The following is a 15,030-nucleotide window of genomic DNA, read 5'->3' on the forward strand; positions in this document are numbered from 1 at the left end:
TACTACATGTCATGTCATAAACAATCACTGTATCAAACCTATGAATTCTTCAGTATCAGGTTTATAGTCAAAAGCACAACAATAACCAACCCTAAGCCTACAATAAATATACAACTGAAGTAAAGAGATATCAAGACGCTTGCTGTTTGTTTTGGCTTTCTCAGCACTGAAAGTGATTTATGTCTCTTGATTAAGACCATCAAACAAATATACAACAGCTTTTAGTTTGTTTCTGTCTTAAATACGTGGATTGTTAAGTTACATACATACCCATATATATCTAAAACTCCGATAAATCTATGTTGTTTAGATGCACTATGTAAAGCTCTGTTGACTTGTGTTACAATCCAGTTAAATAAATTTGAATAAATATGTTTAGCTAGGGCATCTCTTGCATCTCGCGCCTGTTGGAGAAAAAGCAGAAGACGAGGACGAGTTATTTATAACATTTGTTAAATATGTTTTTTAACACTAGACATTAACATGTATTAGTTAATTCATATTCTCCATCCGGACACCCATCATTGATTTCACAGAAAAATTCAGACAGACAAGGAATGTGTCACATAAATTTGGGTTTGAAAATCAATGAGCATGAGGTTTGGATGCCAATTGTGGACAATTTTAACATCGATCAAAGGATTGCACTTTAAAGGAGCTAATCTCTATTCTTTGGCACCTAGAAATCGACACAAATGGGTTGCAACGCATATAATAATGTAATAAGAATTTCAGGTTTTACTCTAATTTCTAATCAGTTATGTTTGGCTATAGAAGAGTCCAAATTGAATGGTAGTCTTCTGCGGCTGTTTATTCCAGTCTACCCCCTGTAGTATTCTCCTGTGGGATATGTTTAGCCTAGTTCATAGAGTCGCTTCATTACAAATGGCACTCAAAAGCATTCTGGCACACAATTTAAAATTTTCATTTTGTCTTAAATTCTGGATTTTAGAAGACCATCTTTTCACGGTAAGATAACAACATCAATGTTGATTTAAATTGACCAATAAGTTGTGTTTGAAATGTTGAAGACTGTGGATGATACTGAGTTACAGACTTGTCCCCTTGAAAACAAGTCAAGATTTAAGATTAAAAGACAGTAATATCAACATGTCTTACTTGGGTGGATTATGGGTTTCTGTTATTCGAAATCTTCTGGAGTTTTGATACATGTATTTGATTTAAGCATGCTATTAAGAAAAGAGTAACCTGTCTGCACACAAAATACAAGTTTAAATATTGACAGCATCATCGATAAGCTTGGTTGGTCTGACCCAAACGGGCTCCAGTCAAAAGATTATAGTTAATAGACCTAGTTAACTATAGCCCATAGTAAAATGTTGTAACTATGCAAATTATTCTTATAGTTTGTATTGCCGAGAATATTTCCTGATCAATTCAATCTGTAGTGGAACAAATCCCAAATGACACTATCAATAAGGCAGATCTTGGCTGTAAAACCCATCTACATTGGATATTGACTGTAAAATGTTTAAAGCCAGAAATTTAAATGAAAATAAATATGGTTCATTATGATAAAGTATTATACATAATTCATCATTTATGTGTAACAAATATACCTGACTCTCTGTAAGTGGTTTATTGAGTGTTTCATTAACTGTTTGAATCTTTCTATTACATAACCACATCTTCATCTGGGATTCTTCTATAGCCAGTAATTTACACATATACTTTAACGGTATATCATTATCCTGAAATCATGTAACATTATCCAGTATTATTATAAAGTGAAAATAGTTTAATTTAAGCCAAAACAAAATACAATATGGAACTCAAAGCAATACTAAAATGCAAATTAAGAACAATCTTGTTATCTGTGATTTATATTTAATACATTAACTTACAGGTATCTCACATGTTTCTCCTTCACATTCCTGTATAGAAACATTACCAAAATGTAGAACAGCTGCCAAAATTTGAAATATAACCATTTGTTGTTGTTCACTTAAACCTAAAACCAGAAAAGTATGTATATTAAAGGTATATTTCTTGATAGTCATTTTCCAGGCCATTAGACATCACACTTTCAGATGACCTAATATTGCTTGAGACCTGAGGAAAAATATTAAAAACTAAATATAACAATTTCATCATATCTGAACCTATTTCTTAGTTATTTATAATCAAAGTCCAACTTTTTTGTAATTTCGGTTAAAGAAAAATTACTAATTTTTTAAGCTTTACAGATTTTTTCAAAACTAAGATTTTTACCTAGTGTGGTCATTGCTTCCCTAGTACTGATTAAATCCTCTGCATCGTTGACATCATTTATTTCTGGAGCACCACCCTGAGCAGTGTAGAAAAAGTCATCTGCATTTTCTGTTGAAGGTATAAAAATTATAAATCAGAATTAAAAGTATAAAAACAAACATTTTGCATGCCTGGAATATGCTGGTAGTATGACCCCACAGTAGTAGGATATAATTATACAGTTTTATTATCAATATTACTATTTTTGTAAAAGTTCAAGTCAATGCTTGATAAACAAACATTTCATTAAACCTTTTGACAATCCGTCCTTAATTACAACGTTCATAATATATTTTCATTGTCCAAATGATTCTCCAATTTTCTGCATATCATATCCTTACTCTTGTATCAGGATATGTACTGAAACAAAAGAAATATTTTTAACTAATTTCCAAACACAAATATTTAACTTACTCAGTCCCATTTTCTTAAACTCAGGTAATTTTGCTGAAGCACACATCTGATAAAAAATGTGATAATTTCTTTCATCTTGGGCTTGAAATACAACCCTGGAAAAATGTCAAAATAGGTGATCATTGTATAATACTGATGCATGTTGATGGAGAAAATGTGTCCCAATTTATCTTTTCAATAGTGTAATTACTGGCATACTACTAGACTTTTCAAAATACATTTTCAAATATAGGAAATACCGGTATCTAACTGGGCATAAAATACAATAAACCAAGAAAACTTTGAAAAATTAATGCAACTGACCCAGTGGAAACCTAACTAAGACACGAAATTAATGACTTCAAACAGAATTTTAATCAAGTTCATTAATGTATGAGTTGAGCTGTATAAACAAAGAACCTATCAATAAGAATAAAATACGACAGATGGTCACAACTCAGATTTTTTGTTTTGGGGTTCTTGCTTTATGCCATAAAATTTACATATATATACTCTGATATGTGTACCTTGATTTTTCTAATAAATATGTCCTCATATGAGCACCAATAATGGAATTTGCACGATTGAAGCCCAGTTCAATATATTTTCCAAATCTACTGCTGTTGTCATTTCTGGTGGTCTTTGCATTACCAATAGCCTAAACAAAATAAATATTGGAATTATATGTGAGAAATGCATTAGATATATGTTAATCAAGTAATAATGTGTTTTCTAGCAGATGTTCCCATTATGTTTTTTCAAATATTGTAGAAGGTGCATATCTAATAACAGCATATTCCCCAAAAGATGCAATTTTGAATTTATATTATGTCATTCATGTGGTTTTGATTTTGAGACTGTTGCATGTACAATATGGCAGTGAGTGTTAGCTGATAGCTCATGCAAAAAATCAGAAATAAATTATTTTTCATAAGATTAAGGCACTAAAACAGAATGTCAAGTGAAGAATGAAAATGTCAATTTTGTTGTGGAGTAAAATAAGATTATTGTTATTGATGTTGTAGATGTGCCAAGTAGAAAATCAATTTCCTAGTGTAAAAATAAAATGTCATAGACACCAAGCAAACATGAATCAGAGAGTTCTTATCATCTAGCAGAGATCATTAGTAGGTAATTGTTAACAATAGCACGTCCAAACAAATGACAATTTGACAAGCACTCCTCTATCCATCTGAACACCTATCATTATGTAGATGATATCAATAACTTTATCAACACTATTCTTACCCACACCTTTTCCAACACATACATTAAAAGTTTGTGAATATTTATGGTTTAAAAACTTAGTTTTTGTCATCTTAAACTATCCACGTTATTTTTACACCTTTCCCAACACACATATTTATGTCAATATTCATAATTTAATAACTTAGTTTTTGTCATCTTAAACTATCGACACTACCCTTACCTGCACCTTTTTTAACACACAAATTAATATTTATGATTTAATTACATCACATACAGTGTTCACACGGCATATGCAAGGCACTTTAAGTTTATGTACATTCAATTTTAAACATATTTTGAAACAAATGTTAATGCAATTTCAGGTAAATATTGTCACTTCAGCATGTTCCTAAGCATAATATGTTTTAAACTATCTACTGTTCAATATTGATCACACAAAGTGGTAAATAAACATTCTTCTATGATGTTCTGCTTTATCTTAAAAGAGATTATGCACACATGGCATATATTGAATGAAGGATGACTTTAAAGTCTTTCTTCAAATATTTGAGTAGAGGTTATCTGAAAAGCAAATAGTGGACACATCAAAATATCATCGAAATACTACAAACCTCCATGATAGGATTTGATGCCAATACTTTTCTTTCAACCAGTGTTTCTGTTTGGGACCCACCCACTGTAGCGAAAAATCGCATAGCGTATTTAGCAGACACAGTTTTACCAGCACCACTTTCACCGGATACAATAATAGACTGGTTCTTTTCAAAACTGAAGTTAAAGACAGAATTCTTATATAATTTCAAAGAGTATGAAATTTATTACTATGATAAAAATCTATGCCTGATGATAATGAAATTACTTTAATATGTATAGCAAAGTAAATTCTTAACCTCTTATATTTATAGTATGTAAGTTGCCACAAAAAGACATCCAGGAATTATTGTTCACTGAAATTTTGTTTGGTATCAATATCATATTTCATGTCTCGCTCTCAACCCTTAAACCACATCTAAATAATTTAGGAGTCTACAATTGCAAAATGATATGCTTGAGCAATGACTAAACAGAGCTTTACTGTTAATAAATTAAAAAAAACATTTGAAGGAGAAGTCCTAAAATAAACTCGAGTAAATAAAACTGGTTAATTCAGTAACTACCAACTTAGTAAAATACCATCATACTGAATTGTTTGTTCTATAGCATGTAATAAAATTCTATAGGTTATTGTTGTGCATTTATCAGGTTACTCAATGAAAAAATGGAGGCAAACGCTTTAATGAGTTACGCAACCCTCATAAACAGATTTGGTGATCATTTCCAAATGGCTCAAATGTTGAAATAGGCTGTACCTTAAAAAAAATTGAGATTGAATTGGATACTTAAACATGGGTTGGTGTTTTTTTGGATGCCAAGTGAAAAGACTGATTAACCTCAACTTGTATTTGGGAATACCATTTTGAGTTATGATAAGACAACTAAGTTTCACAGATTATTTGCAAATCAATACTTTGGTTAGTTTTAAAAATGTAACACACCGTGACATTTGCTTATATGCTTCTTCAGCCACTGCAAAAATATGAGGGTCCATAGCCCCCATATCTTGACCACTATAAGCTTGAATGATGTCATTGCTGTAAATATCCAGTTGTTCATACGGGTTAATGGCCACTAACACAATACCTGGAATAGCAACAATATAATGCAAAGACATAAAAGAACCAATTATGTATGATTTAAAATTATTATGCATCATGGATCAAAAATAATGAATTTGTATATAGATTAGATATGTACATGTAGATGAATTGCAGTCAAAGATCATAAAATATATACCACAAAAAACTTACCACAATATGTGTAGATCAAATTTGAATCCAAAAACCTCAGTTTTAAATTATACAGAACTGAAAGAAATTGCATAGATTGAACTCATTTTATCATTATTCTACAAATAAAATCATTGTAACTCCTTTTAAAACTTGTTGGTTCATATTCCTTATATAATTTGTGAGGCTCTTACACTTACAGCCATAAATGAATATAATTGCAGCTAAATTACGAAGCGTTATTAATAAAAAGCTAACTAACTTAATCCTAAAAATGATAATCCTTAAAAATCATACTTTCGTGAGAGTACAAAAGTTATATAATATTCATTGTTAGCAAAGATTTGGATCTTCCAAATACATCAAAATACATCGAAATGGCATCTGATGTTCTCGACAGAATAAGCATACCCTGTTTCATGCATAACAACATATGTCACAAAGACTGAAAATGCTTCAATCTGTCCGAACCATGGGCAGTAGGGTATGAAGACTATTGAATTACAGAATACAACTTACCTTCTGGTTCATTGAGGTAACTTAGAGATGTCAGATCATTTTCTCCTATCAAAATATCAGGATTTCGTAGATGTGGTAAATTTTCCTTATCGATTTTCAGTTTAGAATCCTGTTAAAGTATAATAAATCATTCATTTAAGTTTAACCAGTGATGGTATAAAAAGAGCAACAATCTGAATCTACAAAATATAGGTTTGCAATTATAGACGATCAGAAAATAGCTACACATATCATACATGTGTACATGTACACTATATATATCTATAATAAAAAAAAAAATAAAAAAAACAACATTCATTTCCCTTTTTTATGATTTATGATTTATTTCATCCTTATAATTAAATAATCAACTTATGACAATAATTTGAGAAATAGACTTTAAAACTCAAAACTATTATATTTAAACATGCTAGATTCTGTCAGTTCAAGACTTGCATGGACTCATATTTGAGCCTGTTAGAATATCTTACTGATTAAATGAGTATGGTAGGCATTATAATAAACCAGATTTGTACATGTTTGGTAGATTTATTGAAATTTCTTACTCCTATGTGAATAGAAAATAGGAAATTTTCCCCACAGACAGATTATCTATAATAATATATAAGCTGATAGCTACAAATCAAGTATATTATCATTATGATTCATTATGTCAACACGGTATCTAACCTTGTTTAAGTGAGAGGAAAACAATGAATTAATAATAATAATATAACTTTATTGATAACAATCACTAGCAACTATAATAGTGAATCTTATCCTCATGTTTAACATGTCTATATATATGATTTGTCACATTTAAGATATGAACCGGTCCAATAAATTTTATACATGTAACTCATTAGTCAATCTGGATAAAGAATGATTTATTTTCTCATCACATTATTTTGTAAGGTACATGTACCAGTATTTGCATCCTCGTGGGATTTTTCTACCATAGGCTTTGATCAATTATAATAAACTACTTATTGTAGCTCCAAACAAAAACATTTTGCACCCATGGTATCTAAAACTTTTACTGGCAAAATTTGTAAAAGAAACCACCCAAAAGAGGGCAATGAAGTCAAAGGAATCAAATAAAGGTAAAGGTCTTAAGACAATAAAAGACCATGACAGTATCCCAGTGAGTCGGTTTACCACATAATAGCCTTGGAGTTCGACAAATTCCTGTGAGGCCATTTGATAAATAGAAATATTTTGTCACATTATCTTTAATGAAAATGTTGTATTCAGTAAGGTGCCATATGAACCAATTGTGACAATAAAAAATAAACTTATATGTAGGATCATCCCCCTTTCAAACCCTACACACTGAAAGTTTAAAAAAACCTTCAAATGAAAAATACTTAATCAACGAATATATCGTAATTAAATCTGAACTTTAAATTACATGCAGTAGTTTTATTGTTAATATGAACAATTAAAAGGTTTAACCACATTTAAGAATATAACTCATGCAAATTTCTGGAAAAGAAAACTAAATCAAATTGTTGTATTTTAACAAACGATCATCATTTAACAGTGAACATACATACTGTTCTAGAACTACCATTTAAAAATGGAAGCAGACGTCTATATTTGGGGCTACACTGGTTCAAGACAAAAAATAACAATATTATGAACAATACAATAACAATAAGCATGCTCAATCAAAACGGATCAATGGACATGATGAATGATCTTAATGTCTTTTCAGCAAAAAATGGCTCTTTTATATTTAAAAAGACAATTCATTTCAGTGTATACTTCATCTTCAATAGAAGGCTTGATCTCACTTTAAGTTTTAACCCTGCACATTTTATCAAGCCCTTCACGTAATATCCTGCATATTTTGTAACTAATTTCGATTGGCTATTGACCCAACTGGGGAGCCTTTCCTTTCAGATTCCTCGATCATCACGAATACCAAGTCTCGCTTTTTCCAGCTTAAATGTCTACCTGTGATAATCAAGTCGCAAAGTTCAAGGTTTCTGTGGAGGTCGGCATATTTGATTTGGGTGTGTTTGTGTCACAACCTCTGATTGGACGCTGTCGTTCACGTGTCTGCATTAAAGCTATAAGTTCGGGAATAGCAGACCAGTGTAGCAACGTCTAGATATTGCTTTCCATCTTTGTCCCCATGGCTTTTTAAAATGGGTTTGTCCATCAGTCACATTTTTGATTTATCAAAACAATTCTAGCAAGTTTGAGGAATAAAAACTTGGACCTGTAAGTGTAAGAGCATTTGCAAGGTGACAGTGACAGTAACTGAAGTGTCATGTTTCAATATTAAATATGAGCATATAAAAATCCTTGGATCGGCAATAACTTCACCTCAAACAAGTGCAACTTCAAATTTCAACTCTCAGATTTTTTTCAACAATGTTCACAGTGCTAATAATATATATCACTGATGTACTAAGAAATCCTAAATACTAAATGTTTTTGGTTTCAAAGTGTACATTGACTTGCAGGTATTTTGTCAGCCTGTCAGTAGTGGGAAATGTCTGAGTGTCACCTTTTATATTTCAGTACTAGTAGATGAACTATTGACTAGGTAGTCCTTGCTCTACATCTGCACTGATTTGTGAATGTTTCACCCTGAAGCTACTTCAACTCAAACTTAAAGATACGTGTTCCCCATTATAAAATAAATTACTTCATCTACATGTTGCAATCTAATCCAGAAAAAATAAAATATAGATGGAAATTTTAAAGTAATCAATCAGCTCATGACATGATAGATAAAACAACAAAGGAATATTATCCTTTATGGTTCTACAGCTTATGGGGTGTCGCTCAAATAACATATCATCACAAAAGAATTTCAACAAAATACTTTGAAAATTTAAGCACACAATTTCTTTTTCTAGAAATTTGGAAGAAGTTCAATTCCCTTATAACTGGCACTGCTAAGTCATAGCCATCAAATGGAGATATATATAAGAAATGATCAATAGGAAATTTGATTAGTATTGTTACTAATAATAGCAATATTGTAAAAATGACAAATATTAGTACTAATGATATGAATGAAAACTAAATGATGAACAGTACAATAATCATATTATAATCTGTTCTATACATGATGCGTTGGAAATATCTATTTCTCAGCACTAAAATAATGGTATTGCATTCATGGTATCTATATTTCATCAATCTACAATAAAATACCATGCGTACATCCTTATAGTTACTTACTCTCCAAGTTTCCTGAAAACAATGCAGCATTTTATAAGAATTAGCTTGGACAAACAATATCCTTAATTACATGTAGGATAAGTCTGAAAATTTGACACTCTTAGCTATATAAACTTATTGAAAGCTAAACCGATACTGATTGTTTGGTTTGTCTTTAAGTTCAATATTTTACAAGTTAGAAAGCAAATTGTGCATTGTTGTCAAGCATTTACATCTACTTCTTTTGAATATAGGAGATATTTATTCTTTAACTGACGAGCTGACCTCGATTGAAAAATGCGTCATAATTTGTCCCTACAAACAAAAATGCCAACACTTCATTTTGAATATTCTTCAGTCTATTCCAAAATTTTCACCAAAGATCTCATCTTAATTCAACTACTGACACATTTATTTTTATTCTTGTGCTTAACTTATAAGATGGGTTCCCAGAAAAGTATTTATCGGGTGGTTATTTCCAATAAAAGTATGGCAATTTTGGTATATATGGAAAGTAGAGATATCCAATCTTACTAGAAAAATACTGGATTCCCCGAAAAACACTCATGGAGCGTATACAGGACAAAAATGTAAGGGTTCCACTAATCAACAGCCCGACGATTAAGAACTTCTGCACGTTTGATGTCAAAGGTCACAAGCGAACATTGAGCGCTTGATGTACAAGTTGATAAACTTTATGAAGAGTTCGACGTACAATACTTTCTGGGATAAAAATGACGGAAAAAGACGCGGTTAGTGGATAATCCGAGAATTTAATTAGGATTCGATATTTGTAATAAATAGTAAGCGATTAGGGACAACATCGTCTTATGTATGCAATGAATTCTCCTCTGACTCCCAAGACGCGACGTAAACATGACCTGGTTTGATCGAATTTTAATAGCAGGGCATTCCTTCGCAATTACAATGTTTGAGAAGGATTTGAAGCATAATTATGACAAATTAATTAGTTTGAATATGTTTTTGGTCCATATATACAATTAAATCACCCAGTTTGTACGCGGGAACCCATCTTTAAGTCTTTAATGAAAATATTTATGACATTTAAATTGTTTTTACCTCTCCATCTTCATACTGTATTGCTACAGCATCCTGTCCAGAATAATTCTCCTTTAATTCAGCAGCTCTCCATACAATATCATTGTCAGGAATCCATATCCGTGCCCCCTGAAAATATATAAATGAGTTGTTTAGAATATCCAAAACATAAAAGGTTGTTAAAATCTGATGAATAATAGAACTTGTAAGCTGTGCTACTGGTGTAGTAATACTGTACAGAATTTACACCGTGACCAAATCAGCTGCGTCAACTCTGGCAACTAACATCATAGGTCTGCAGTACTGACAATCTGATTAAAATACAGATCTATATTTCGTTTCTTTTTTTTATACTTTCAATGGCCTTCACTACATGAAGATCTGACCAGTTGTACTGGGAGGTTGCTTTTGGGGTCAGGCGAGCGGCTTTTCACCCTAAGACGTCAGACATTGATTAATCAATCAGTGTTGACATTTCTAGGGGTTTACCCACAGTTCTGTGCAGAGCGTGCCAAGAACTCGATGTAACAGACCGTTTTATTGGCTAATTCGTCACATCAACAAGAACACATGTTATATAACAACTCTTCCAGATCCTAGTGTAGTGAACACAAGTAAAACGAAATTTTGAACTATAAAAAACAAAATGAAATAGGATCTGTGTATTAATCAGATTGCTGTACTGAGTACTCTTTAAGACATGATGTAGACATTTCTATACATCATTTTCTTTATATATCAATTGTACCTTTGAGGCGCTTGGATGTCCTGAAATGTTACGTCACACCAGCTTTTCAGCAACATGTAGTTTTCAATGGTGCAATCTATAAAGGGTATTTATTTTTTTTACTGGCTATTTTAAAGGGACAGAACCTCTTTGAAGTTTCCATTATTTTGTGTAACAACTGAATCTGTTTCCTCTTCCAACAAATCTTGTAAAATGAGATTCTCATGATAAATAAAATTTCCAGATCCACTTGTGGTTTGATTTTTTGGGAGGTCACTGAACTTACTATTTACATGTATAAGACACAATCTGGTTTATAACATGACTGCATTGCAGGCCAGCTTCAATACTGAAGCATTTCTACTGCCAACTCCCCAAAAGGTCTTGCAATACTGTTGTGCTTTAATCTGTGGGCACTAACAGGTTTGTGAAGCTCTATGGCCTTCATGTGAAGTAATGCAATAGTTTTAGTTAAACTGTATATACAAGTAACAATCTTTTTATATTATTCCATTAGTGTAATTAATTTAGAAATCAGGAATGATCAGTGTTATTCTATTTATAATATGACTGGGAAACAAAGTTGTTCGTTAGGAACATCCGTCATTGATTTCCAATACTGGATTATCCATGCCATGCTCCTCATCTTCATCATATAACCACTAAGTGGCATCTGGACTGATATTACTACTCTATTTACTTTGTTTGATGTCAAGTATACTAGAGCAATGACTGGAATGTACAAAGAACATCAAACAATTAGAGAACAGATCAAATTCTGTCTGAAAACTAAATAAATTCTTTTTATCCAGTGAAAATAATGTGGAGCTTTTTCACCTTTAAAGCATCTTCAAGTCTAAAGTATGGAAATTATTCTGAATGTTGAAAATGATGATATTCTGATAAAAATAAATGAACTGACAACAAAGCTCAAGTACGGTACATATCCCGGTATATATAAACCTAAAATTAGATATTTTCATTATATATGTTAAAACCACTGAATACTGTGTCTCAAGATTTTGACAGTTTAATGTAAATCATTTCAACATGCTACAATACCGGTTAATACATGCTTGACTATTTGAAGTACAGAAGTAGTTGGCATCCTGTATAAGATAATAGCTGTATAATAATATCCTGTATTATAGCTACAGCAAGTATATAATATAACAATGAACAATGGCTACACAATTAATACAAACTCCTAGAAACATAATAAAATTAGAGCCAAAATATCACCTTCACATAACGATCTACTGTCTCAATATTCCTTAAAACATATTGAAGCTGAAATCTGTTGTAAGGACTGTCCTTATCCAGGGAAGGTTTACTTTTCTCTATCACCCTTTCAGACAAGGACTGATGCTGGGGAGAGGCACCACCCCAAAACTTCCAAATCTTATCCATATTGAAAATATTCTCAAACAATATCAACAACGGCCATATTCCTCCAATTATTCTTAATGTTAGACGTGATATTTAACAGAATAAATTTCTGGGTTTGTTTTATGACTAAATTGCACCAATTTGGTGTTATTATTATCTCATTAATTTAGAATATATATAGACCATTTCTCTAGTTAATTGCTCCTTACACTGCATAGACAAACGGTAGAAATTATATGAATTTACATAACTTCAGCTCAACATGCCAGCTTCACCGTGAATCTATTTAATAAAACACAATCGCTTAGGTTCGTAACAGTTATATATGGCAGGGCAGACAAGTGATATTCAGACTTCATTTCTAATTCACTATCTAATTCTGAGGTAAGTTTACAACTTCATGCTTTTAAGAATTAGATATAATATTAATTGATATAACATTAATAAGGTATGTTAGTTTACAAAATTTTAAATCGCATGCATGAATGATAATTTAATAGATTATGTAATTTCTGTTGTATAATTAGAATATAGTTGAAAAAGGGTTTTGAATTTAGTACTTCCAAATTTAATACATAAAATTCTATGGATTTATAATAAAAGATAACAAATTTCGATATCCTGCCAGGACCATTTCATATGGTAAAATAGAATCAGCTTACTGAGTTATACTGAATTTGTGAATTCAACGTTTAACCTTTCTACTCTATGCACTTTACTCTCTATTCAACACTATTCATACAACTCTTAAATCAACCAAGTTACACCAGTGTAGAAACATTTGTAAAAAGATTGTATATATTTATCTTTCTCCTTTAATTGTTGTGAGCAATGTGTACATACGCAAACTGGGCGTCAAGCACAGAAAAGGCTTGCCTAAAAAACTTGTTTTCAATATATATGCTGATGGCCGACAGCAAGTTTCCACGCCAAATCAAGACCTGAGATATAAATAAGGGCGAAGTTGAAAACTGATCAGATTCTCTTAATAATTCAAAACCTAATTCTCTCAAAGTTTGGTTCTGCATGATGAGGTGAATGTTTCTGCATGTCTAAGAGTAAGACTTAATTTAGCCATGAATATTAAAACACAACTACTTGTTTTTTTTTTAAAAAATATTTCATTCGGGTATTTCATCCACAAAGCCTAGCATACACTTATACTTACATGTATGCACGAGTCAAAAGCCTATGACAGTCTATGTATAAACAGGTGTGACAAGAAATGGGAAAGAATCACACCTTAGTTTTTACCTCAGTACTGACAAAACGTAAATTACTTTACATCAAAGACCAATAGGTTTGACTGACATGAGAACAATTTAAGGTGATAATAGAAAAACGTGAGATATAGTAAACTACATGGACCCTATTGATTTTTTACTTCATACAGACTTGTCCATATAGATTGACTCTAGGTAGACTACTGTACTTAGTCCCAATTTGTTCATTACACTCTATGGAAAATTGTAATCATAAACTGAGAATTGATCTGGAGGAACCAGAAAAAAAAAACAAGGTTAGGCAATAGCCACATATATTGTGACAATCAAAACCATAACATTTGTATCAAGGCCAACCACACCCCCTTAGCAAGTATCATTATTTCTCAACATTTGAAACAATATTTGATTATCAGTAGTGTAATGTATTAAAGGTACAAATGATACCTTATGAATACACAATATCCAAAACAAGCATGCTAGTTACCCATATTGCACATGGACTGAGAATGTTGTGGAAAATAATTTGATTGACGAAAAATTATTAAGTGTAATTAACTTAGTAACTTACAGGTTACAACTAATTATAATCTGAATGAGTAATAACTAGTGGGAGCATTAATGACAAACAAATCATTAAGTACATGTACTTCCTTATCTTACAGGTAAATTTAGCTGATTAACCCTTTCCATTATAATTAATAATTCATTAATTGATCATAAAAGAGTAGTACTGGTAATACTTAGGTATTTGTTGTAATAAAATACTTCAAGTGTCTTTCAAACCAATATACAAATACTCATTTTTAATATTATATTTCCTTGTGTTACAATGGCCAATTTTTAAAATTCATAATACAAAACTGAATTTATCAATATGTGTTGTATGGTCAATGTTTTAATTAATATATTTACTATGTTATCTTTTTCACTCTTATCACTATTATTTAAATATTATTGTATCTTATGTTATACCAGTACTAATATACATGTATCACTAATCAGTATCATATTATATAGTGTAAGGTACACTAGTCAGATATTGTGTGTTAAACTGTTATTTAAAGAGTTTATATGAACTTTATTGACACAATGTCAGTGACTTATAAGTTATTCAAAGAGTTTATATGAACTTTATTGACACAATGTCAGTGACTTATAAGTTTATATATAATTAAATTGTATAATAACATAGTACTGTACTCATTTAATCCTATTACACTTGGCCTAAATGGGGCTATTTACAACAAATTAT

General features: G+C 31.2%; 2 protein-coding genes across 3 annotated transcripts in view; one reads left to right on the forward strand and one right to left on the reverse strand.

Annotated features, from left to right (window-relative positions):
* LOC126816348 (unconventional myosin-Va) overlaps nt 1-15,030 on the reverse strand; it is a 65,333-nt gene that overhangs the window by 48,475 nt on the left and 1,828 nt on the right. For both annotated transcript variants that reach the window (XM_050542784.1, XM_050542783.1), the window contains exons 2-12: nt 10,458-10,565; nt 6,219-6,327; nt 5,721-5,777; nt 5,409-5,553; nt 4,485-4,641; nt 3,192-3,322; nt 2,686-2,780; nt 2,233-2,340; nt 1,866-1,972; nt 1,581-1,712; nt 271-404 (exon numbers count right to left, since the gene is read on the reverse strand). In XM_050542784.1, the coding sequence (XP_050398741.1) occupies nt 271-404; nt 1,581-1,712; nt 1,866-1,972; nt 2,233-2,340; nt 2,686-2,780; nt 3,192-3,322; nt 4,485-4,641; nt 5,409-5,553; nt 5,721-5,777; nt 6,219-6,327; nt 10,458-10,565 (1,283 nt within the window). The remainder of the gene's footprint in view (nt 1-270; nt 405-1,580; nt 1,713-1,865; nt 1,973-2,232; nt 2,341-2,685; nt 2,781-3,191; nt 3,323-4,484; nt 4,642-5,408; nt 5,554-5,720; nt 5,778-6,218; nt 6,328-10,457; nt 10,566-15,030) is intronic.
* The window catches only part of LOC126816353 (uncharacterized), a 43,234-nt gene continuing 41,031 nt past the window's right edge, over nt 12,828-15,030 (forward strand). The window contains exon 1 of the mRNA XM_050542792.1: nt 12,828-12,936. Coding sequence (XP_050398749.1) covers nt 12,878-12,936 — 59 coding nt within the window. The 5' untranslated portion in view covers nt 12,828-12,877. The remainder of the gene's footprint in view (nt 12,937-15,030) is intronic.

This window comes from Patella vulgata, chromosome 3 (assembly GCF_932274485.2).
Source record: "Patella vulgata chromosome 3, xgPatVulg1.2, whole genome shotgun sequence".
In the NCBI taxonomy this organism is placed as follows: Eukaryota; Metazoa; Mollusca; class Gastropoda; family Patellidae; genus Patella; species Patella vulgata.